Genomic DNA, 26,305 nt, shown 5'->3' with positions numbered 1-26,305 from the left:
AAATGCCTGTAAGAAGGTTTTTTTAAATAACGATTTGCCCTGTAAATTATATATGTAATTGACAGTTTGATCCATATGAAGTACAGTTTTTGTCTTTGTGAATGGACTTAGAGTTTTGCAGGCTTCATGAATACCATAACTTCCAAGTGAAACTCTGTGTAAATTGAATATAGAAAAAGATGGTTTACTCATACTTTGATGTTGAGTAGCCTGAAAACCTATACCAGTTAGCAATGTTTTAAGTGCAGAGGTTGTTTCTTGAAGAGAAATTACATTGTGTTACTGTAATACAGTATATAAACACACGTATTAGAAGTATAGTCAGAGTCAGACTTTTTGAAACTCTAAGGGTTAGTCATTTTTAATAGCTAAGGACTTACCTTTAAATCACACATTTTAAAAACCATTTTTGTTGGAAACAAAAGAATTTTTTAAAAGTTCTTTTTTTTAAAGTTTTTAAAAGAATACTGAACATTTTTCTACCTTCTTAAATAATAGTATTATACAAATTAAATCAGTGATTTAGAACAGTGATTTTAATGCTTCTTTAACGCAGTGGAACTCATTTTTCAAAGAAAGTCTAAGGTAGAACCTCAGTGTAGAAAATAGAACTAAAGCTCCTCTAATGGGGGATAGACTCAGAGTCTGCATTATTTAGGCCCCTTCCTTCCTAAAGTATACTTTCTGTAGATTTAACCAGGATATGAAACAATTGCCTTTTATCTATGATTCAAGTATATTTTGTATTATTCTTGTACTTTTGTAGCACTTACCACAATGTATATAATTTCACATTTTTTTCCTGAGGCATTTCTATTGTAGAATACTTGAAAATTACAGAAAATTATAAAGAAGAAAGTAAAAATCACACATAGCTTTTGTGATCAGCAAAGAAATACCTTTTTAAAAAAAATACTTACCATCTTGGCAAAGGTTTTGCCTACCTTGTAGCTAGTGTTGTTTGCAAAGAACTAGTGGAACAAACAAGTTCTGGTTCTGTAGGTAGGTGTATATATATTGGTTTAATCTTTTTGAAGGAAAATTTTATAGTAGGTTTAAAGTATTTCTGTCCTTCAATCATGTAACTTTACTTTTAGGATTATATTCCAAAGAGAACATCAGAGTTTGAAACTATCCAACAAATACAGGGTGGGGCAAAAGTAGGTTTATAGTTGTTAATATGGACAATAACTAATAAATAATACAAGAGTGAACTCTTGTGTTTTGCATACTCACAACTGTAAATCTCCTTTTGCCCTACCCAGTGCAATTAGGGCTGACAATTACAGTTTAGCCATGCAATATAACATTTTATAGATGGGTAAAGTCATTTTTTTTTTAAGATTTTATTTATTTTCAGAGAGTAGGGGGAAGGGAGGGAGAAGGAGAGGAACATCGATGTGCAAGAGAAGCATCAATTGATTGCCTCTTGCATACCCCAGCCAGGGACCCTGCCCACAACACAGGCATGTGCCCTGACTGGGAATCGAGCCAGAGACCCCTCCGTTCACAAGCCAGCACTCAGTCCACTGAGCCACACCAGCCAGGGCAAGTCATGTTTTGAAAACTATTCAATGTCATTGGAAAAAAAGAATATAAACATAGTAAGATCTTCATTCTCCAAAAAGTTAGTTTTCTATATAAAATTAATGGTATAGCCCTGGCTGGTGTGGCTCAGTGGACTGGGTGCCGGTCTGCAAACCACAGGGTCGCCAGTTCGATTCCCAGTCAGGGCACATGCCTGGGTTGCAGGATCAGGTCCCCGGTGGGGGGTGTAGAAGAGGCAACCACACATTGATGTTTCTCTCCCTCTCTTTCTCCTTCCCTTCCCCTCTGTCTAAAAATAAAATAATTAAAACCTTTTAAAAAATAAATAAAAAATAAAATTAATGGTATAAATGAGATGGCCTAAGTTTCTAATCTAGGTGATTAAAATGCTGATGTCAAGGACATTGGGAGGGTGAGGGAAATTGCAGAGAAAGAGCAAGTCTTGGATTTAAATATCTTTTGAGTTTGACATACCAATGGGATATCTAAGTAAAGATGCCCAGTAAACAGTTAAAAATCAAGAATTGGAATACAGACAGTTGTTTTCCTAAACTAAGGAAGTAAGATTGCAAAAAAGAGAGTTTCAAGAAAATTTTAAAAAGAAAAGGGCCAAGGACATAATTGTCATAAACATCTGTTTTTACTGAGTTTGAGGAAGATGAGCCACATGAGGAGCCTTTATAAAGGACAGAAACCCAAGAGAAGAGAGTCATGAGAGCCAAATGAAAATAACCTACCTATGAGAGGTTGTTAAAACCTAATATTGCAGGAAGATCCAGCCTTCTTTTTATTAAAATGCTTGCTTAGGTTTCAATGTTTATTTTGGTTCTTTATGTATTTTTTCCTTCTCAATCTGTATACCTTTTATTTCCTTTTCTTGTCTTACTGTGTTAGCCAGGACAGAGTTGAAAAGGAGTGGTAAAAGGTGACATCCTTGCCTTGTTTCTGATAATGGTGGGAAAGCCTCAAGTTTTTCACTATTAAGTAGGGTTTTTTTGTACATGTTTATGATGTTGGGGAGGTTCCCTGCTATTCCTAGTTTTCTGAGAGGTTTTTTTTTTTTTTTTTCCCCCCATCATGAATGGGAGTTGTATTTTATTAGAGTAATGCTGGCCTCACAGGTTGAGTTAGGAAGTGTTTTCTCTGCTGCTTTACTTTAAGATTGTAGGGAGTTGGTATAATTTCCTTAAACACTTAGTAGAATTCACTAGTGAACTCTAGTGAATTCACTAGTAGCTTGATGCTTTCTGTCTTGGAAAGTTATTAATTGTTGATTTAATTTCTTTAATGGATATAGGCCTATTGAGATTGTTTTTTCTTGTGTGAGTTTTGGCAGAATATCTTTCAAGGAATTATTCTATTACATCGAGATTTGTTGGCATAGAGTTGCTTGTAGTAGTCTCTTATTATCCTTTTATTCATTTATTCTTTGATATTGAGTGAACATCTATTATCTATCAAAATCACTTTGATTTCCAAAATATCTACCTCTTTTTTCCTTCCTGGAATAGAAAATACATTTTCCTTACTCATGCCTCTCATTTTAATATTTAGGTAGAGGGAGAACAAGTTAAAAATAACTTCAGCTACTTTGGGAAGAAAGAAAACATTATGACTTTAGTGGCTGCAGACTCAGTGACAGGGACCTTTTCTTTTATGATGTTCCATGGCACTTACTAGGTGCATCTACATTGGATAATAGTTCAGTAAATCAACTTTTTTTTAAAAGATTTTGTTTATTTTTAGAAAGAGGGAAAGGGAGAGACAAAGAGGGAGAGAAATGCTGATGCAAGAGAGAAACATCAGTTGTTTGCCTCATATATGCACCTAGTCTAGGGACCAAACCCACAGCCCCGGTGTGTGCCTTGACCAGGAATAGAGCTGGCGGCCTTTTGCTTTGTGGGACGACACCCAACCAAGTGAGCCACACTGGTCAGGGCAGTAAATCAACTTTTTAAATTTAGGTAGAATATATTTTTATATACTATGTAATCATTTTTTACTAAGTATTTGGCCATATTTTAAATTATGAACATAATAAAACCTTAGCGTAGAAAATTTGAGAAAAATAGAGAAATATAAAGAAGAAAGCACTGTCAGTAGGGCAGCTTTGTAAACTTTGAGTAAATATATAATACAGATTTGAGTGATTCTGATGTGACCCAGATTCTAATTTTGAAGGTATGAATAAAGTTAAGATATTTGTGACTATCTTTATCATTAATGGCACTTAATACATACTTTTATTGTTGATACCACCTAAAGCGTCATAGCTTATTTACACATCAGATTTGCATATTTCACAATGCAGGATGATTTCATGAATGCTAAAGTATATTAATATGAGCTGTCACTCTCTCTCTCTGAAGCCTCATATTCTCGAAAAGATAAAGATCAAAGGAAGCAGCAGGCAATGTGGCGCGTTCCCTCTGACTTAAAGATGCTAAAAAGACTCAAAACTCAAATGGCTGAAGTTCGATGTATGAAAACTGATGTAAAGAATACACTTTCAGAAATAAAAAGCAGTGGTGCTGCTTCTGGAGACATGCAGACAAGCCTTCTGTGTGCTGACCAGGCGGCTCTAGCTGCATGTGGAACCGAAAACTCGGGCAGGTTACAGGATTTGGGAATGGAGCTCTTGGCAAAGTCATCAGTTGCCAGTTGTTACATACGAAACTGTAAGTGAAAAAGATCCTATTAGTGTCATTTCTCCACATGTCATTTGGGAAGTTAGAGGATGGGTCATTTTCAGAATAATAATAAAAAATCCTCTTACAGTGAGTTAAGACTACAAATATATACAAACTTTTCTACCCTTTAAAATGGGCTGTGTCTTCTCCTATATAATAGAGCTAACATTTATGGATTGCTAATTCTTACTGGGCAGTAAATAATACAAAATCCTTAACATTGTGGATCTTGCATTCGTGTGTTTATATGGTGGGAGCTGGCCATTAAAATGCATAGGCGAGTAAAGATGATTTCAGTTGGTAAAAAGTGCTGCGGATAAACAAGAGTGGGATGGAAAGGAGTGTACTCCTCTCGTTAGGGTGGTCAGAGAAGGTCTCTGAGGAGGCAGCGTTTGAACAGACACCTGAAGGCTGAGAAGGTGGCAGCCATGCAAAGGTTGTGGGAGCAGTGTTCACGGTAGACAACAGAAGGTGCAAAGCCCCTGATACGGGATTTGCTCTGCATGTTTTAAGGCTCGATGGAGGACCGATAGGGCTAAATATGATGAACACAGCAGAGGAGGGGAATAATAGGAGATAAGCCGGGGGGTAGGGAGGATCTAGTACAGGTAGGTTTTTTGGTAAGATCTCAATAAAGAGTTTTGTGTTTTATTATTTAGGAGGAAATCTTTAGAGAATATCAATGGGGGGGGGGTATTTATGATCCGATTTACCTTTTACAAAGGTTACTTTGCATGTTGTTTGTAGAAGGGCCTGAAAAGGAGTGAGGGTGGGAGTTGTGAGACCAGTGAACAGCCTATAACAGTAGATTGTGTGAAATATGGTGGCTTATTCTGGAGTTGTTACAGTGGGCAGATGGGCTTGCTCATAATCTAGCAATGTTTCTTGAGTGAGATTCTCATCTGTCTTAATTCTCCCAAGGATGGTATGTAACTAGTACTATTTTAGATACATAGAGAACTTAATCCATTACATGCAGTGGATATTTTAGACCAGGAGGGCTCAGTTCTTTACCATAAGCCTAGTAGGAAAGGTTGGATAGTGTTTTAGGGAAAGGAAAAAACTAAGAATGATGTCTTAGTTTTTGGCCTAGGAAACTTATGACTGGTGATGTCATTGAGGTGCACATCAAATATGGAAGAAGAAGAAGGTGTGGGGATTGAGGAAAGTAGGCGCTGGAAGTCAGCAATTGTTTTTTAAGCTTGCTAGATTTGAGATGTCTGCTATAAATCCTAGTAAAATGTCTCTTAGGCAGGTGAATGGTAGGTAAACCTGAAGCTTGAGGTCAAAAAGCTGGATATCAGCAGTTGAGAGTCAGTGCTACCAGATGTTTAAAGCCAGGGACTGAATGGCATCAAATATGGAGGAAGTTTAAACGGAGAAGAGAAAGTTTGGTTCTGGGGCACTTACACATTTAAATCCTAGTAATGAATGGGGAGCCCAGCAAAGGAAATTGAAAACAGCAATCATTAAAGTACTCGAAGGGATAATATCTCAAATGTGTTAAAAAATGCATCTGAAAAAGAAACGGAGTGGTTACACCATTGAGAGTGCAGCAGAAGAGTAAATGAGGTCAGAAACTGGAGTGTGATTGTACAGCTTCTTTACCAAGTTTCACAATGAATCAGGTGGTACCTGGTGGGGGCAGTGGAGTCAAGAACGTTTGGTATCTTGTGTGCTTGAATATTCTTAAGCATGCATGGTTCTCCCCCCCCTCATTTTTATTATGATAAAAAATACGCATAACAATATTTATCATTTTAACTATTTTTAGGGTTATAGTTCAGTGGGATGTAAGTCAATCACACTGTTGTGCAACCATCACAGCTGTCTGTCTCCAGAACTTTTTTGTCATCCCAGAGCGAAATCTGCTCCTCTCCTCCAGTCCCTAGTAACCACTATTCTACTTTGTGTTTCTGTGAACCTGACTATTCTAGATATCTCGTAAGTGGAATCATATAGTATCTGTCTTTTTGTATCTGGCTTTATTTCACTTAGCATAATGTCCTCAAGGTTCATTTATGTTGTAGGATGTGTCAAAATTCCCTTCCTTTTTATGGCTGAATAATATTAGAGTGTAGGTGCATGCACACCGCTTTTTGTTTATATATTCATCCTTTGATGGACTTTGGGGTTGGCACTTTTTAGCTATTGTAAATAATGTAGCTATGCACACTGGTGTTCATCTCTTCAAGACCCTGCTTTCAGTTTTTTTGGACACATATATCCTGAAGAGGACTTGCTAGATATGTGGCAGTTCAATTTTTAATTATTTGAGGAACCACCATATTTTTTTCCACAGAGGTTGAACCATTTTGCATTCTCACCAATAGTGCACAAGTGTTCCAGTTTTTCTACATCTTCTCCAACATGGGAGTGAAGTGATGTGTCACTGTGATTTCAGTATACATTTACATAATGATTAATGATGTTGAGCATCTTTTAATGTGTTTATCAGCCATCTGTATCTTTTTTGGGAAAATGCCTGTTAGTCTTTTGCCCAGTTTTGAATTGGGTTGGTTTTTTGTTTTTTTAGTTTTAAGAGCTCTCTGTATATTCTAGATCGGTATATGATTTGTAAATACTTTCTCCTAATCAATGGGTTGCCTTTTTCACTCTGTTGTTTATGTCCTTTGACAAATTTTTAATTTAAATGAAGTCCAGTTTATCTATTTTCTTTCCTAAGTTGCCTGTACTTTCATATTCCAAGAAAACATTGCTAAACCCAATGTTACAGAGCTTTTCCCCTGTGTTTTCTTCTAAGATTTTTATAATTCTAGCTCTTATATTTGTAAATGTCTTGGATCCATTTTGAGGTTTTTTTATTATTATTATTCCTTTTTAGAGACGGCGGGGGAGGGGGGACAGAGAGAAACACCTATGTGAAAGAAACGTCTTTCTGTTGCCTCTTGCATGTGCCCCAGCTGGGGACCAGGCCTGCAACCCTTCACTTTGCAGGATGATGCTCATCCAACTGAGCCATGCCAGGCCAGGGCTGAATTAATTTTGTATGTGACATCAGATAAGGGTCCAGCTTCATTCTCAGAATAAAGACTCAGTTTTCCCAGCATCATGTTGAAAAGACGTTTCTTCATTGAATAATCTTGATACTCTTGTTGAAAATCATTTAACCATATATATGAGGGCTTATTTCTTTGCTCTCATGTGTGTTTATTAAAATGAGATCTATTAATGCTTGATGCTGCTGGGAGTAATCCAGCAGAGATGAATAGGAGAAGGGATAATTGCCAAATATATAAAATTCTCTTAAAATAAGAATGAGAATTCAGTAGAAAATGAATAAAGGTTATGATTAAGTTATTAACATAAGAAGAAATACAAATAGAAAACATATGAAAAGATATTCATCTCATCTAGTTGTCAAAGAAATGACAATTTAAAATCAGTAGAAACAATACTTTCTGGATTTACTTTTTGCAAAATGCTTTGTTATATATTTTGCAAATAATGCCCCCTAGTGTCACTTGGTTTTGCCTGTTTTCTGCTAAACACAAAGTTTTTAAATAGACAAATCTATGAATAGTATTTATGGTGTTAAGTTTAATGTTTTTATTTGGAAGACCCCTTCATCTCCCAGGTTTATAAAAACCTTATTTTCTTCTGGTAGTGTTTTCTTTTTAAATTTTTTACATTTAGGTCGTTTCATAAATAATTTTTCATGATGGTATATGGGATAAGTCAGTGATTCTCTCCTCTGGTCCCACCAGAAGTACATGTATTTTAGAAGAATCCACTTTGTCCAAAAATATAAAATGAATCATTTACTATAGACCAAATTCCCATATTTACATGGTTCTCTTTTTAAATTTGTTTGTAGATACTAAACCAGATGAAATTGCCAGTATGCAATTGTTTTAGGCCTACAAAAACAGCAATTTGATATTGTTCAACTGGATATTTGTTGCATTTTATATCAGACCCACACATTTTTTTTAACTACTATAGTTATATAGTTTGTAATACTGCAATGTTTGCCTTCATTTTGTTTTTGTTTTCAAAATCTCCTTGATGGTTCTTATACATTAACTCTTCCTGAAAAACATTTTGACTGGAACTGCATTACATTTAATTATATTTAATTTGAGGAATTGACATCTATTCTGTAATAAAGCATTCATATCTACGAATGTGGCACTTTTCTCCATTTATTCAGGTCACCTGTTATACAGGGAAGGACAACAGTAGGTTTACAGTTGTTTGCATAGAAAATAATAACAGTAATTAATAAATAATAACACAAGAATAAACTGTTTTGTGTGCTCAAAACTGTAAACCTACTTTTGTCCCACCCTGTATACTTTTTCACAGTTTTGGTTTTCTTCATATAAATTTTGTATATGTCTTGTTATGTTTATTTCTAGATATGTTATAATTTAGGTTGTACTTGTGAATGGAATTTCTTTTTCTCCTTCATATTTTCTAATTTTTTGTTACTGACAGGAAGACTATTTTTTTTAATGCTTATCTGTATTTAGCCCACTGAATGGAGTTTTTTAATTCTGAGTCTCTCAGTCAGTTATCTTGAATTATCTAAGTAGGCAATCATATATCATCACCAAGTAATCATAGCTTGTTCATTCCTTTCTGGACTTTCATATTACATTGTCTGAGGTTAGGACCTCAGAACAATGTTAACTAATAGCAGTAATAGAATTTTTGTATATATTTCAACCCTGTTTAGGAATTCCTTTTTTTTCCTCAAGTTTAAAATATGCTATGTATTTCAATTGGTAATTTTTATCAAGTTAAAAGATATATTTTTCTGTTCCTAAGAACAGCATAAATAGGTCATTCTGTGTCCAATACCATTCAAACTCTTTGGAGATGTGTGTATTAACTCAATCCCAACAACTCTCTGAGACAAATTATCTTTATCCCTAAGTTACAGATGAAGAAACTGAGGCACAGGACATTAAATAACGTTCCCAGAGTCTCACAGTGGTAATATAGCAGAGTCAAAAACTTGAACCTCAGAGCCTGTGACTTTCACCATTACACCAGACTACCTCTTTTTCAACTTAATAAGAGTTCCTGGGGGGTTGGGGAGGTATCTGTCAAAGCTGCTATATTATTTTGTCCTATTTGTTACCATAAAGAATTACATTTTTTATCTAATGTTGACCATTGTTGAAATAGTGAAGAATTCTATTTGGTTTGGTTTATAATTTTTTAAAAATATACTGTTGTATTTACTTTGCTGATATTTTACCTAGGATCCTTCACTATGTGGCCATAAATAAAACTTAGCTATAGTTTTGTTACACTATTTCTAACCCTTTTCAGTTGTAGTCTGTGCCAACCTCATAGAATTTCTATGCTGTGAAATTGTTTAACAGTACCTGTTCTTTAAAAGTTTAGTGAAACTCATTTGTAAAATCATCTAGTAGTTCTTTTAGGGATAGAACTTTAAGAACTTTACCAGCCTTTTTAATTTCTTTGTGTTTATAGATCTCATTTTGCTTCTTAAATCAGTTTCCATAATTTTCCTAGAGAATTATTTTATTGGATGTTTAAATTTATTGGAATAAAGGTACTTAACCTGTTCTCTTAAATTTTAAAAACTTCTTCAGAATATGGGATGTTAACTTTTTCATTTATTCAGTTGCTTATTTGTGCTTTCTTATTTTTTCCCTTGATTTGACCTGCTAGAGGCTTGTCCACTTTGTTCATGTCTTCAAAGAGATTCATTTCATCTGCTGTCTTCTATCCTTATGTTAATACCTGCATTTGTTTCTGTTAATGCATCTCTTTTGTTTTTTGTTTTTTCCTTAATAATTTATATATACTTTGCAGTGGAGAAATTGGTCATAATTTTTTTTCTCAGAGCATCTTCTTTTCCCTTTTTTTTTTTTTCAAGTTTACAGTTCCGCAGTATATTTACAAAGTTGTGTGGCCATTACCATTATCTAAGTCTAGAATATTTTAATTACTCCTTTCCCCAAAACTCGATTAATGATGAAAAGTTACCCCACCTCCTGCATTTTCCCCCTCTCCTACCCCTTGGTAACCACTGTTTATTTTGTCTGTATGAATTTGCTTTTTCATATAAATGGAATCATACAGTTGAAGTCTATTGTGTCTGGCTTCTTGCACTTAGCATAACAATTTCAAGGGTCATCTGTGTTAATGCCTTTTTATGATTGAATGATACTTTATTGTACTTGTTTACCTAATCAGTTGATGGACGTTATTATTTTTTTCCCCTACTTTTTGGCTATTATGAATAATGCTGCTACAGTCATGTACGAGTGTTTGTGTGGACATAAATGTTTTATGAATCTTGAACCTATACTTAGGGGTGGAATTGCTGGGTTATGAGGGAGCTCTGTTTAACTTTTCGAGACTTTGTCATACTGTCCAAAGCTGCACCATTTTACAGTCCCATCAGCCAAGTGTACAAGGTTTTCGATGTCTCCGTGTCCTTGTCAATACTTGTTACTGTTCTGTCCTTTTTTTGCTAATCGGGTTGCCTTGGTTGGCCTCCGTGTCAAAAAATAATTGACCATAAATATAAGTGTTCATTTCTGCACTCTTAGTTCTGTTCCATTGATCTGTATTTCTGTCTTTACCCCAGTACAAGGTGGTCTTGATTATTGTAATTTTATGGAGAGTTTTGAAATCAGAAATGTGAGTCTTCTTTTCAAGAATTTGGGGTAATTCTGGATTTTCTGGATTTTCATGTGAATTTTAGAGTCAGTTTGTCAATTTCAGCAGTTAAAAAGATAGTTTTATAGGGATTGTGTTGAATCTGCAGATCGAGTTTGGGAGTACTGACATATTCACAGTATTGAGTCTTCCAGTCAGGGAACGAACACAGACTGTTTTCCTGTCTTTATTTTCCTTCAGCAATGCATGATAGTTTTCATGTGCACATCTTATATTTCTTTAATTTTTTCTTGTGTTTTCTATTTAATGCTGTTGTAAATTGAATTATTTTTTACATTGCACTCTCAGTTTATTCTTTGCTCATATATTAAAAAACTGATCATTGGTCTTGTATCCTTCTACCTTGCTGAACCTGTTTATTATTTTTTAATGCACCTAATCTGCTTTTTAAAATTCTCTTTTAATTCTTTTTCTAGTTTCTTGAGTCTGTGCGTGTTAGGCCATTTAGTATCAGTTTTTTCTAATTAATGCATTTTAAGGCCATACATTTTCTTCTAATTACCTATTTAGCCCCAAACATCTTGAAATACTATAATTGTGGTTCATTTCTAATTCAACATTGATTTTCTTTTGAATCCAATACTATTTCATTTCAAGGGTTTAGGAATAATATTTTTGTTGTTAATACTTAGTTTAATTGCATGGAGGTTGGAGTTCATATCTGGTATTTTATATTTCTTTTAGTTTTGTAAGTTAAGACTGCTTCACAAGCAGCAAAGTAGGCATGCTTTTGGAATAAAACCCCAAATAAACCAGTTAGGATGAAAGCACTCTCTGTTCTGTTTTGCTTTTTATTTTTGACACAGTGGATAGATTACCTTCCAGGCGTGGTAAGATTAAACCTTGCTCTTACTGCTTAGGTAGTGAGTTTTGTGCTATTCCTCATAGTCATGAATGTTTTTAAATGTCTTTGCAGCCACAAGTAAGAAGAGTAGTTTACCCAAGCCGGCTAGGTCCAGTATAGCAGGTAGTCTGTCACTTCGGAGAGCAGTAGACTCTGGGGAAAACAGCCTTTCAAAGGGAGACTGTCAGCCTCTGTCTGAAGGTAAATTTGGAGAGTTCGAAATAAAATTTGCATGGATAAATGTCTGTTATTCGACATTGATCTTGTATCGCTTTAGACCTTTAGGGGCACCAGAAATGCTGAAACTTGATTAAAAAGTTTATCTCACAGCAGAATAGACCTATCAGTAAGAAAATGCAGCCATTAGATTGCATATTCTGGATACCTTAATTTTACATACTTGGCATCAAAAAGACTGTGATCTGTTTTTAAGTTATATTTTAGTTTTTCAGCAGTTTAAAAATGTATATATAGCACGATCTTCTAGGGTGGAAACTAGAGAGAACTTTGTGTTTTCCTTTTTTCTGAATATCCCCGTCCTTTTTCTGGAGGTTCCCCAGGAAGCTCTCAGTCCGGGAGCAGGCACAGTTCTCCCCGCTCGCTGGCGCACGGCAATGTCGTCGATGTGCCGCCAAAGCCAGAAGACCGGCAGTGTCAGGCTTTGGATTCGGATGCTGTTGTGGTTGCAGTTATCAATGGTTTACCTACTGTTGAGAAAAGGAGGAAAATGGTCACCTTGGGGTAAATTAAGTTCTTTTGTTTATGTAATGGAATAATAGCTTCATAATGAACAAAATAAATTCCCTCTGTGTTAATTTTTTAGCAGACAGGAAGTTCATTTGTTGGATTAAAATGTAACTTTAAAAGTATGAGAAACCTTACTTTTTTTCTTAATGGGATGAGATAATACTAGAAGTTCAGTTTAAATATGTTAGAGCTCATTTTCACTGAAGTTAAGATAATATTGGTGTGAAACCTTGTATGAACTCTGCCTTGTGATATTTGTGTGCGCACACATGCACGCGTGCTTTGTTTTTTTCCCATTTGTGCCGCATTTTTCAAAGACGTCTATGCTGGGCTGTATTATATCAGATCTTTTACCCATACTTTGTATGGAACAGAGCACTTTTGGCAATTTTATTTTAACACTGCTTTTCTCTAACCTTTTTTCTTTCCTCTAATAAAAATGTTCTCAAAACTCACAGTTTGAATTTCCCAAAAGAATATATGTGAGTCAGCACCTTTATCTTTCCCATAGGAAACAAACCCAGATCCCAGCCATGTCAGTTACACTTCAGTCCCTGCAAAACAGAGAGTGATTGTGAGGTGTATTGTCTATGAATGTGCTAGGTGAGCCTTAATAGCCGTCTGCTGCTCTATTTATGGATATTAAATACATTTCTAAATTTAAACGATGGAATAGTTCTACCTTGGAGACTTTGAGAACTTTGAATTAAATTTAGAAAAAGACTTAACATCTTTTAAGTGTACTTAATTTTATACAATTTTAAGATCTGGATAATTAACCAAATCTAAAAACATAGTTGGTGGTTTAGTTTTCTGTTTTAGCTCAAGTGTAAGCAGTGGAAAGGTGTTCTAATCATTGGAGATTATCCTGTCCTCTCTATTTTTTAGCCTGATTTTATACGTGTTCTTTCAAGATGAAGCTGCAACTAACTTATGTGTGTGTATATATATACATTTTTTTTTAATGGAGATATTTGTACCTGTCTGTAGTCATAAAGATTAAAAGTATATGAACACAGACTGTATTCTAGGCTGTCAAAGCCTTCATAAATGTGTACAGCTCTTAGCTATAACCTTCATTTTACAGTTAATTATATCATCATCCTGGTTTATGTGGTGTTTTCCAGCTTGGGTTGCTTTTTCATTGCCTGATGTACAATAAAGTAGTGTAAGCACAATTTTTAAATGCTAATTAGTGGTTAAAAAATGTAAGTAAAAGAAAGAATAGTAAGTGAAAATTCCCCCATTTTTCTCTTCCATCTGCTTGGTTTTCCAACCAACTGCCCACATACATTCCTGTTGTTCTTAATTTTGTATGTGTGATGTGTCTTCTCAGTTTTCATGCATATTTAAGCAATGTGAGTATATAGCTTTTTAATACAAAAGATGCACTTTGTTTTCTTAGTAATATATCTCAAAAGTTTTTCCGTATTAGTGGGAACATATTGTATTATTTAGGTCTTCTATTTTTTAATTGTAATTTTGGTGAGATACTTGTAGATTCACATAGAGTTACCAAAAAATGCATAGCCCTGACTAGTATGGCTCAGTGGATTGGGCATCATTCTGCAAACCGGAAGGCCACTGGTTCAATTCCCAGCCAGGGCACACGCCTGGGTTGCAGACCAGGTCCCGAGTTAGGGGAGTGCGAGAGGCAACTGATCAGTATTTCTCTCCCTCTCTTTCTCTGTCCCTTCCTCTTTAAAATACATAAAATCTTGAAAGGGAGGCAGGAATGGAAGGAAATAAAAAGAGAAGAGAAGGAAGGGAAAGGAAGGGAGGGAGGGAAGGAAAGAAAAGAGAGAAGAGAAGACATCCTGTGTTCCTTGCCCAGTTTCTCCTAATGATAACATTTTGCAAACTAATATAGCATCAGACACACAGTCCACTGTTTTTTTATAGCCTTCATTGTGAGTGCTCTAGTGAATTTTTTTAAAAATAAAATTGAAATTTGGTATTAGACATCAGTGCCCTATACCCTACTTAGTCAGATGCTCAGTTTCAGAAGAAAATATAGACAAAATTATCAGTGACTAGTTATACAAAAATATCAAGTTGTTTTCTTTTTCTTTGAGGGCTAACGTTAAAGGAGGTTGTCTGGAAGGAATGCAAATAACTGACTTGGAAAATAATTCTGAAACTGGGGAATTACAGCCTATACTGCCTGAAGGAGCTTCAGCTGCCCCTGAGGAAGGTAAGAAAGGATAAATCATAATTAGGCAGGAGATGGAAATAATCTTTTTTTAGTGGTGGTGCCGGGGATTTCTTGGCTTAATAAAAACTGAGACACCATTTGATGAACTTGATTGGAATGCAGCAGCCATTGTACTGCTGAATTTGATTTACTAGGGCATTAAGCACAGCGGAAGGCAAAATGGATAATTGACTATACAAAAAGACATGTCTTACTAGAAGGGACATTTACAGGAGGGGAGAAATCTGCAGATAGTTCATCTGCTCATTCAATAAATATATGAAGCCACTTAACGTTGACAGGCACTGAATTTTTGCTAGATAGGCAAAGGTGAAATTAGATATGTTCACAATCTTATGGGGAAGACGTGCCGCAAAATAACTAATTAGAGTATTAGGTGTTAGGTACTTCTTTTAAAGTCAGTCTTGATTAATGTTTGCAGACTGCTTTGCTCTTACAGAAGTATCCCATCCATACTTTAACCACTTTAAAAACCCTTTGTGATAACGAACTTCAACTCTGCTGATTCATTTTCAGTTAAATTTCTAGTTCCTTATTCTTTATCTAAGAGCATAGGAGATATTTTGTAATTTTGAAGGTGTTTCAGACAGAGCTAATGTGTCCTGCCCTTGCTGTGTCCTCCTTTAGGTTAGCAAAATAGTACATCGGCTTTACTGGTGATATTCAACATTGAATTTTTTTTTTTTTTCCCCCCTGAGTGAAACTGCCACCTTCCACCTCTGCACTTATTTGAATCTCAATGATTGATGAATTGTAGCTCAAAGCATACATACAGGTGCCAGCATACTGGCTACACCCTGTGAGAAAGTGTGTGGGTGGTTGCACTTTCAGGTTTTCAGTGAAAGAATATTAAACATTTTGGTTTTCCCTCTTAGTTTGGTGCTCCTGTGGTAAGCAGCATTATTTCAATACAAGAGATTAAATGGAAAGGATTTTTAAAGTGAAGTGTTGCTTGTTAAAACATGAAGAACAAAATATTAGGGTTGTTCTTTATAAAAAGGACCTGTAGGGATTCATTTCCATGTATTTAAATATACAGATCATAAATTGTAGTGGCTTAAATTTTTATAGCATGTGCTGGAATTACAGGCTCTTTTTATCCATGCAGCATTTATGAACAGTGCTTCTCATTTGCCAGCTTTGCACATGGTGCTGGTGATAAAGTAATTTCTGAATGCACTGTTTAGTTCAGGGTTTCTCTACCTTGGCCCTGTTGATATTTTGGGCCAGATGATTCTTTGTTGTAGGAGGCTGCCCTGTGCACTGTAGGATGTTTAGCTGCATCCTTGGCTTTTAAGTGCGAGGTTCGGGTAGTGCCTCCTCCAAGTTACAATAACCAGAAGTGTTCAGACACTGTCAGATGTCTCCATGGGGACATGAGAGCCACTGGTTGAGTTGAATGACTCTCAACCAGGAGTGACACTCCTTAAGAATTACTTGCTAGAGTGGGTCATGGTTACAAATGGGAGCAAGCTGTAGCTCTCAGGTATATACTGTGTGTTGGCGGTGGTGGGAGGGAGGTGGGGAGAGCAATAAGAAACACCGGTCAGTTGTCAGAGAGACCGGTTCATAGCCCCTTGTAATACAGGGTGATGAGGGCTGTTATGGGGTATACCTGGAACTCAAAGATCATGTAATGATAAAAATAATATTTACTAAATGGTATTACTTAGTAACACATTTTCTCCTATGTAAGGAGTGTTGTGATATAAAACACCTAAGACTCAGTGAGAAAAGCTGTAAACGTGCAGATCAGCAGTGCCACAGAGGTACACCCTTTGTTGGTTCACCACTGGAGTCTCAGTGAGAAGGAAACTAACTAAAGAGGCTGGAAAACAGGAACGCAGTGGACCGAAGGAGCTCGTCTGTCCTTTGGAGTCCGCTTTGTTTGTGAAAGGGGAATGGGGCCTCACTCGCCGCTGGGGGTATTATTCTATCATCAGCAGGGACCAGTGCTCAAAAACCCTGTATTTTTCACACGGGTAAGCCTTGGTAGAAAGTTGAGTGGGTTTCTCTTATATCTGGGCTTAGGAAAAGCAAGGCTTTTCATGTGAGCAGAATACTTAAGAGAACACTTCCTGTGTCAGATTGCTGTGAGTTGGTGTCTCTTTTCTCTTCCTCCAGTACTCCTTCCTCCCCTTCTCTCTTTCTCAAACTGTCTGAAGAAACTTTAAAGTAAGGCATTGTTTGTATTACTAGGTGGGAATTTGGGATTACTAAAGTGGTCTCCTAAATGTTCTTGAGTGTCAGTAAAATGTGACTTTTCTTAGGTATGACAGGCATCAACCAACCTTTTGCTTTCTAATTGGGACCACATGAGACACACTTGTATTAATTTTCTGTTTAATGGCCTGACACTTGGTACTTCCCCCCCCCCCACCCCCATCCAGTTGACACCCTACAGGATGCCTGTAGGTAGATCAGTTCCTTTTTTAGTATGTCTGAAACTGGAGACTGTGCCTCGACTAAGTTCCTGCTGAAGTAGCACAGATCCCTTTCAGTTAAGACACAGGCACCGAAACGCCCATCCCAGGGAGCAGCTGTGGCCCGCCTGTTACAGACCTTTCTGGCAGCCTACCTCAGGGGGGTGCGGAGCCATGCTCCGACATTGCCGATTCCTTTCAAAATACTGATTAAGGGTTTTTAACGTATTATAAAAACTCAAATCAGCCTGCTTAAACAATGTAAAAGATTTACTCCCTTGTAGCAACAAGAAGTCTCACCTAATTCTGGTAGGGCAGTTTAAGGGTTTGAAAATTTAGCCACTCGCTGTCATAAAAAACTCAGTCCGCCCCCCACATATTTTATTCTGTCACTCAGTGAGTTTGCTCAGCTCCCCTCAGAATGGCAAGCTAGTTGCTGCAGTTCCAAACTATGAGTCAGAACAACACTCTGAGAGTAAGGAGGATTATTTCTGTGTCTCTCTTTATCAACAAGGAAAACCTTTCTCAGAGAACCTCAACAACTTCCTAGTTTCCTCTTTTGTCTCATCAGTCACTGGCAAGAAAAGGAAAGTTGGCACAGGGTAAGCATTTGGTCCCCCTTCCTGGCCCCTTTCACGTGGTTATGTGGCAGAACAGTGGGATTCTCCTGGAAAGGAGAAGGAAGGCAAAGCATTAGCCTCGGCTGTGCCAAGTGGTTAATGTATTTTCCAAGCATCAGAAAGTTGAGCACCATTGAATAAGGGAGTTAAAATTTCAGAAGTTAGCTTTGAGCAGTACTGAGCATAAAGCCAGTGCTCAAAAAATGTGGTAGGTGATTGGTATAGAAATACCCTATTTCAAATTTTAAGATGTTCCACACTGGCATCTCCAGAGCATCTTAAGTTTAATGGTACCTTACAGTTACTACCAGTGGCAGCCAGTTATGTGAAAACCTGTTGACACCTCCTGGTGAGATCAAGAAAGGTCCAGTATTCAAATTTCTTGGAGTAGGTGAAATACCACTGGTTTGCTTTAATCATTGCTTAATGCAGTGGGTAGATGCAGCAGTACATGGGCAAGGTGCAGCAGATAGCTCGAGGCCTGTTGCCTGATGGCAGCTAGGCTCATTTCAAACAAAGAATTCGAACTTTTGTTGTGTTTGCTCACTCTCAGTTACTGATGGCAGTGGGTTTTACAGGACCTGTTGACCTAGTAGCTCAACTGTTAAGATAGAGGTCAAGTGACTAACTTGTCTTTCCTGTTACATTCACAAAGCTAGGGCACTTCCAGTTCTTAGGACTTGCTAAAATAGATCAGTAGTGTTTCCTTCCCAGCATTTCCTGAATCCTGAAAAATAAATCAAATTAAAAAAGTGGAAGTGACTCTTAACTCTCCTCTTCATCTTAACAACCAATACGGAAACATTACTGGTTTGAAGGAGTTCACTTACACAGAGTTGGAAGTAGACTGGATATGCAGATACTTGGAATAAAAGGTTACGATCAACAGAAGCACCTTAGAAAAAAGCAATTATAATCAACTCAGTCGTGGTTATAGCTGTTGTCATTTTATAAATATGTGCTCATGGCCTTCTCTGCTGCTGTATAAATGTAATATTAATGAGTTTATGCTATACTTTATAGAAAGTCTATGAGTGGTGCTTCCCAAACTCCTGTTACGAGAAATAGAATAATTTCTCAAATTGGCATTTTTGACCTGTGATTCAATGTAGTGCTATAAACCTTGCCAAAATTTCTGTTATATTATTTGAATACTACCCAGTAGTGTTCACAGCATTTTCCAGCATTTGAATATTCACTGCAGGCTACAGTTCTTAGGAGTTCTACATACAATACAAATTAAAGTTTTTTTTAAAAGCTGTATAATGAAGAGTTTGAAAAATGTACTTAAAGAATAAGTTAGATTTGGGGAAATTCAGAGCATTTCAATTCCTTTTTATGAATCCTAAAGGTCATCATCTGTTAGAAAATCAGAAACACTAGTACAAAGCAGTAAAATTTGTGCCTAGAATTTCAAGAACTCAAGTTTTAGTGTTTTCAGAAGTTCCCTGAAAGGCCACAAGGTGGTGGTAGTGCTTCATGGAAGTAGCTGGTTTGGTCTCCAAACAATGTCACTTTTCACTCTCTAGAGCAGAAAGGTTTTGTCTTTGTTTTTGTTTTTATTTTTCCTTTTCTTTGCTGAGGAAAGAGATTTCAGAATGTCCATACATTGTTTATGTCTTCTAAATAGTTAAGGGAGGAATAGTACCACACAAACTAAACTCTTCTTGAAAACAAGAGGAAGAGTTCACCGGTGAGGCCATCTGTAGCCAGTTTTCTTTGTTGGAAGGTGTATTTTCCCCCTCAGAATTCTACTTTTTTAGTAGTTAAAATACCAATTCATGGTATGTGTTTTTAACTGAATGAGCTTTGGTAGCTTCTGTCTGAATTGAAGATTTTGTCCTTTTCATCCATGTTTTTGATTTTGTGAGCATTAAGTTGTTTCTGCTAGTCCCTTCTTATTCTTCTAATGTCTTCAGGACCCATAGAGATGTCCTGGCTTTATTCCTGATACTGGTAATTTTGTTTTCTCTTTTTTTAGTCTGTTTAGAAGCATTTTAATTTTACTGATCTTTTCAAAGAGCTACCATCTTGTTTCATTGATTTCTTTTTCTGTTGTTTTCTGCTAACTTTATTTCTGTTCTTTTACTTACTTTTGAGTTTATTTGCTTTTTCTAGTTTTTTTTTTCTTTAATTCAGACCCGAGGATATGTTACTGATTTCATGTTTTTTTTTAAATTTAATCTTTATTTTTTTTCCTAATACCAGTGAGTTCCCTTACACCCCCCGCCCCCCAGCAGTCAGCACACTGCTGTCCTTGTCCTTGAGTCCTTTTTCCTTTTTGCTCAGTCCCTCCACCCTCTAATCTCCAAATCCCTCCCCCCGTAGCTGTCATCTGCTCTCCATCTATGAGTCTGTTACTTTTTTTGCTTGTTAGATGAGTTTGTTCATTAGATTCCACATATGAGTGAAATTATTGTATTTGTCTTTCTCTGACTGGCTGAGTTCACTTAGCATAATAATGTTGTCCAGGTCCATCCATATTGTTGCAAAGGGTAAAATTTTCTGATTTTTTACAGCCAAGTAGAATTCCATTGTGTAAATGTCCCATAGTTGTTTTATCTACTCTTCTGTTGACGGACACTTGGGCTGCTTCCGTATCTTGGCGGTTGTAAATAACACTGCCGTGAACATAGGGGTGCTTATGTTCTTTTGAATTAGTGTTTTGGGTTCCTTCAGATATATTCCTAGAATTGGGATCGTTGAGTCAAAAGGCAGGACCATTTTACATTTTTTGAGGTCTCTCCATACTGCTTTCCACAGTGGCTGCACCAGTTTGCATTCCCACCAGCAGTGCAGAAAAGTTCCCTTTTCTCCACACCCTCAACAGCACTTGTTTGTTGATTAGATATTCTGACAGGTGTGAGGTGGCATCTCATTGTGGTTTTAATTTGCACTTCCCTGATGATCAGTTACATTGAGGGTCTTTTCATGCGTCTGTGGGCTGTCTGTCTGTCCTCTTTGGAGAAGTAGCTATTCAGTCCTTTGCCCATTTTTTAATTGAATTGTTTGTTTTTTTGGTGTTGAGTTTTGTAAGTACTTTATAAATTGTGGGTATTAACTCTTTTATCAGATGTATTGGTGAATATGATCTCCCATTCTGTGGGTTGTCATTTTATTTTGTTGGTGTTTTCCTTTGCTGTGCAAAAACTTTATAGTTTCATATAGTCCCATTTGTTTATTTTTTCTTCTGTTTCCCTTGCCTGGGGAGATATATCTATAAAAAATTCTACGGACAATGGCTGAGATTTTGCTGCTAGTGTTTCCTTCTAGGATTTTTATGGTTTCAGGTCTAACATTGACGTCTTTGATCCATTTTGACTTTATTCTTGTGTGTGGTGTACGAAGGTGGTCTAGTTCCATTTTTCTGCATGTATCTGTCCAATTTTCCCAACATTGTTTAATGAATAAACTATCTATAGCCCATTCCTCTGTTTATTGATTTTAGTGAGATGGGGGCGGGGAGAGAGGAAGAAACATCGAAATATCAACTCGTTGCCCCCCATACACATGCTGACTGGCAATCAGATCCCACAACCTTTTGGTGTATAGAGTGACGCTTCACCTAACTGAGCCACCTGCCCAGGGCCCATTTTCTACTTTCTTAAAGTGGATGGTGTGATCATTAATTTTTCTTTTCTAATAAAAGCAGTTAATGCTGTAAGTTTTCATTTAAACACTGCTATAGCCACATCCGAGAAGAATTGGTATGTTGTATTTTTTATTTTTCATTAATTCTAGGAAATTCTCAGCCATTTTTCCTTAATATACTGTCCCTCTGTTTTGTTACTTTTGCTCTCTCTGTGGCTGGCTATTTGAACTATTTTTATCCCCTTGTCTCTTAACCTGTGTTTTATAGTTTTCATCTCATTTTTCTTCGGCATTATTAATTTCCTCAGTTCTATCTTTAAGTTGGCTTTTTTCAACTTTCTCTAAATTCATCTACTAACATTTTAATTTTAAAATGACCGTCTTTCATTTTTAGTAAGTACTTAATAATTTTAAAAAAATCTCTCCTATTTTCCACGTTAAGTTCTTTGTTAGATAATTTCAACATCTCTGTCATCTCAGCATTGATGTTAGTTGATTTTTCTTCTGGTTCTTCATATGCTGGGGTAATTTTGGATTGTATCCTGGACGTTTTTTAATAAGATTTTGTGAGACTCCGGGTCTTGTTTAAATCTGCTGTTTGGTGGTACTTTGAATTCTGGTCTACACCAATATGCTTATTTATATTCACTTTTCATCAGCAGTTGCCAACCTTTTTGGTACCAGGGGTCCTTTTTTTGGGTGGGGAGGACAGGAGGCGGTGCTCAGGCAAGCTTTGCTCGCAGCCCTGTCTTTAACAGGCCAGGGACTGGTCCAGGTCTTTTTCCCCCGGGGGTGCTGAACCCCTGCTTTTCAGAGTTCTTCAGTAACTGCCTCATGCATTCTCTCCAGGTTTATAGCTGCTTTCTGTGGGAAAGACTAGGTGGAATGTGCTTATTCCAGTTTATCTACAACCTCCCTCCCAAGGATTTTTACATTTGCTTTGTTCAAAATAACACTAGCCCCTGGCCAATTTTTGTGTTAACGTCCTGAGATCTGAACCTCAACTTTAAATTCCAAACCTAAATGAGGTATACGCAGGCCTTCGTTGGAATTCTGAGGTGAACTGAGCCCAGTAGAAGCAGACCAAATTTCTTGCTGTCTTCCGTAGGCCAGTAAGCAGACTTTTTCTACTCCATTCTTTCTAAGTGAATGTTAGCTTTATGCATGGGGTGGAGTTTGAGTCTCAGTTTCAGTTCCCTTTCTATATCATGGGTCCAAGATTGCTGTTTTTCCCTGTCCCCAGGGGAGTGCGAAAGCCCCTCGTGGCGCACTTCCTGGACCCGGCGCGGCTGCCCCACTGGGCCCGCTGGTTCACCTTCCCCTGCGCGTTTCGGCAGTTCTGGGTTCCTCTTCTTTCTTTTAAATGTGGCTGTTTGTTAAAATAATATTTTAAGTTTATATTTTTCCACTAGTTATAGTTTATAAATAGAAAAATTATAGTTTTCTACTATTTTCAGGGTTTTTGGATTACTCTCTTCTTGTAACATAGTACTTTCTGTAGAATTTTTCTTTTAAAAATCAGCTGATATACGCCAAAACGAAATTGGAGGGCCAAATATAATAGCAACTCATCTACTGCTGGAATTACTGGAATTTTTTATATGTACTTGTACAGATAAATGTGTGTAAATGTGTATCTGAGTTTATGTTTATATGTTTTAAGTTAGAAACTATTATATCTATGGGCAATCGGGGTTAAGAGTTCCTGTTACCTCTTACGACTCTAGAAAAAACAGTGTATACTTTGGGGAAAATATTCTCAGTGTAATGAAATTTAGACCAATTTGAAATTACAACTTTCAAGTAATGTGGGAAGGGTAATTGTAAACTTCAAGGACAAAAGTAAGACTGCTGCTGTGCTTAATTAAAGAGAACTGGGGTTTTTGTGGTTGGTTTTCCTTGTTTCGTTTGTTTGGTGTCCTGTATTGGCCTTCAGGGGGAATCACTGTTTAGTACATAGAGAGGTTTTCTTTTTCCTTTCACTTAAAGTGGCTCCTTGTCAGAAACATGTTCTTCTCGTCTTTCCGGGCAGGAATGAGCAGCGACAGCGATGCGGAGTGTGACAGTGAGAGCGAGGAGCCGGGCGAGCACAGCGGCCTGGGCGGGTTCCACGGCTCTTTCCTGGCACAGCCCCCGGATGAAGGTGCAGCACGCGGTGTCAGTGCACAGAAATGAATAAAGCCGTCTCTGCCGCCGCCACTGCTGCTGCTGCTGCTTATTTTGCTTTTATATCTGCTGCTTCTGCTCTGCTGCTTCTGCTTCTTTTTCTGTTGTAATTATTATCATTTGTGAGACATTATATATGGGGTAAACCGCATGGTGAATACTGAAAAAAACCAGTAGATAGTATTTGGCTGGTCAGACATCTAATGGGTGCTACCCACTGTGTGAAGCAGAGGCTGGCAACCTGCTTCAGGACAGCCTGTGACCTATAAAAATAGCTTTTATCTTGTAAAGAGTTGTAAAAACAGACAAAGATGAAGAAGAATTTTAACAGAGACCATTTGTGGCCTGCAGTACCTAAATATTTACTACTCTGCTCCTTTATAGAAAATGTTGGCCAGCCCCTAGAAAGGTTTCAGATGTTTGATTTTTCTTTTTTTTTAAGAGATATTTGTAGTCTGGCTAATAAGATAACTTTTCTGAATTCTTAAAAATGTATACATATAGTAGAATCACCAATTTTTACTCCTTTGTCCCAAAAGTATCTTACCAAAAAAAAAGATCACAGAGAGAAATCCATTGTTAATGTGTTTCGTTTTAGGTGTACAAAATAATATTTAATGTATATATTTATTGCAAAATAATGACCACAATAAGTTTAGTTAACATCTATCACCCATGGTTAATATTTTATTTAGAGACCTTAATGACCAACCTGAGCATTCCTCCACAAGATTTCCTGGAATAACATTATCAGGCGTATGCTAATTGTCAGCTTCATATTTTGCATATTTTCCTGATGTTCTAGTGTCTTTTTCAATACAGAGCCAAGCATTTGATGATTTTTAAGTATTTAAAAAAAACTTAGTAATTTTCGCTCCTTCTAAAAGAAACAGCCAAATATTGGCAAGTTTTTGAGTGTTGGTAAGGTGTTTGTCATGATATTTGCATGTTCAGTTTAATTGGCTTTGGAATTTCCATGTTTACAGTCTTCAGAGTGCGCATCATCATCTCCTGTCCCCTTCTCCAGCTGCTCCCACAGTGTCCCCAGGAGGGCAGAGTGAGGCAGTGCCTTGCACTTTCTGTTGCATATTTCTTTTCTCCTTTATTTTCCCCTTGTGTTTGCTCATACCGGGCTCAAATTGCAAATTCTCTGAAGACAGCTTTATTCACAACCCAGCAAATCTTTATCGCTTAGATACCACACTTGGTAAGATCATTTAATGACATGTAAAAGAAAATACTTGTCTTTAGAAAATGTAACCTGCTTTTAATTTTAATTTTTTTTTTTTTTTTAATCTTAGATACACATTCCAGTTTCCCTGATGGTGAACAAATAGGCCCTGAAGATTTCAGCTTCAATACTGAAGAAAAGAGTGGAAGGTAATTTTCAAACCAAGAGAATTGACTTGCAAGCTGTCTTGACCCTGAAATTTGCTGTAGTTGGTGCTCAAATTGTCATCTGTCAGATAATCAGATTTGGTCTAATTTTTTTCATCATCTCTACCTGAAGTAGTAATCCTGAAACTTTAGGAGGTAGCACAATTCTAGTATAAGACATTAGTATCCAGGAAGAAATTAAGAGTGTGGGGAAAATTCTGTGTAATGTAATGAGCAAACATTTAGTCCTTAATTAATTTAATGAGATATCCATAAAAAGCAGTCTGTCTAATACAACACAAGGGCAATTAACTGCCAGAAAATGCCCGTAGAGACGGTGCCTGCACTTGGTGGCTGCTCAGCACGGGTGCTGTTGGTGTTTGGCTAGATGCTCAATTGTGTTTAATAGACCACCTTTATATTTTGGGTTTTAAACAGTGTATACTTTCGTTCATACCTACCAATTAGTAAACAGAAAAATTACTTAAGTGTAGGTTCTGTCCTGTAGATACTTTGTGTGAGTAACTGAAGTAACACTAGTAGACTGAATCTCCTCTTTGGAGTAAGTTGACTGACTAAAGTTAACTTATTTATCTTTTCTTGTTTTTTCAAATGCAGGCACATTGATTAGTGGCACATAATCTTTCTGTTGTGTAACTTTTACAAATGTAATTTTAAATTAGTTAAGTTGATGTGGATTGGCTATGTTCCTGGTTATGTGAACGTGTGTAAGATCATTTAAAATGATTTCATTTTTCTGCCTTTGAAGTACAAGTATTTAAAAATCCTCTTCTCTTTATTTTTATTAGTTGGACATTGATTTAAGTGTCAATACAGTTAACAACTTACACATATTGCAGTGGTTTACATGAAACTGGTATAAGGTTTACTTTTATACTTGCAGTCAGCCCAAAATAATTGCCAAACTTTGCCATTGTGCTCCTGCATTTGTGTTTGAGCTGCTCGACTGTTGGTGAAAATTACCCTGGTAGTTGACTAGGAAACTATTGAAAAAGCACGAATACATATACATGTGAGAGGCATCTCATCTGCTTATATTTTAATTAATGAACATTGTTCACTTTTTCCTGTCTAATGTCTTGCCGGTTGCTGTGATTCGTGGTTTGCTCTTGTTCAAAACAGTTTGCACTTTTTGTTAATAAAATGACCTTGAGAAAATATTATGCCTCTGCAATTTATTAAAAGTGGGACAGGAAGCCCTTTTTCCTTTTCTCTTCACATTGCATGTATATTAGAGGCTTTTAAGCTCTACAGACTCTCAGTAAATGCATGAGAAAGTTAGGAGACTTGTTTATAATTACCATAACATATGTGTTACTTTATCTCATTAAAAGTTAATTGGAAAAAATTTAAGTACTGTAATCTTAGGAAAAGTA

General features: G+C 36.7%; 1 protein-coding gene across 2 annotated transcripts in view; it reads left to right on the top strand.

The window, feature by feature from the left end:
* TRIM37 (tripartite motif containing 37) overlaps positions 1-26,079 on the top strand; it is a 91,942-nt gene extending 65,863 nt beyond the window's left edge. Inside the window, exons 19-25 of one of the 2 annotated variants that reach the window (XM_054585489.1) lie at positions 3,918-4,226; positions 11,842-11,970; positions 12,321-12,510; positions 14,592-14,710; positions 23,398-23,508; positions 24,833-24,911; positions 25,527-26,079. In XM_054585489.1, the coding sequence (XP_054441464.1) occupies positions 3,918-4,226; positions 11,842-11,970; positions 12,321-12,510; positions 14,592-14,710; positions 23,398-23,508; positions 24,833-24,911; positions 25,527-25,539 (950 nt within the window). In that variant the 3' untranslated portion in view covers positions 25,540-26,079. The remainder of the gene's footprint in view (positions 1-3,917; positions 4,227-11,841; positions 11,971-12,320; positions 12,511-14,591; positions 14,711-23,397; positions 23,509-24,832; positions 24,912-25,526) is intronic. The other variant, XM_054585490.1, reaches the window with a different exon arrangement.
* Positions 26,080-26,305: the final 226 nt, after the last annotated feature.

The sequence above is a fragment of the Pteronotus mesoamericanus genome, unplaced genomic scaffold (assembly GCF_021234165.1).
Source record: "Pteronotus mesoamericanus isolate MK-2021 breed Mesoamerican mustached bat unplaced genomic scaffold, CSHL_Meso_final contig_84, whole genome shotgun sequence".
Lineage (NCBI taxonomy): Eukaryota > Metazoa > Chordata > Mammalia > Chiroptera > Mormoopidae > Pteronotus > Pteronotus mesoamericanus.
The sequence above is the reverse complement of the archived record's forward strand: the minus strand, read 5'-3'. Positions and strand labels throughout refer to the sequence as shown.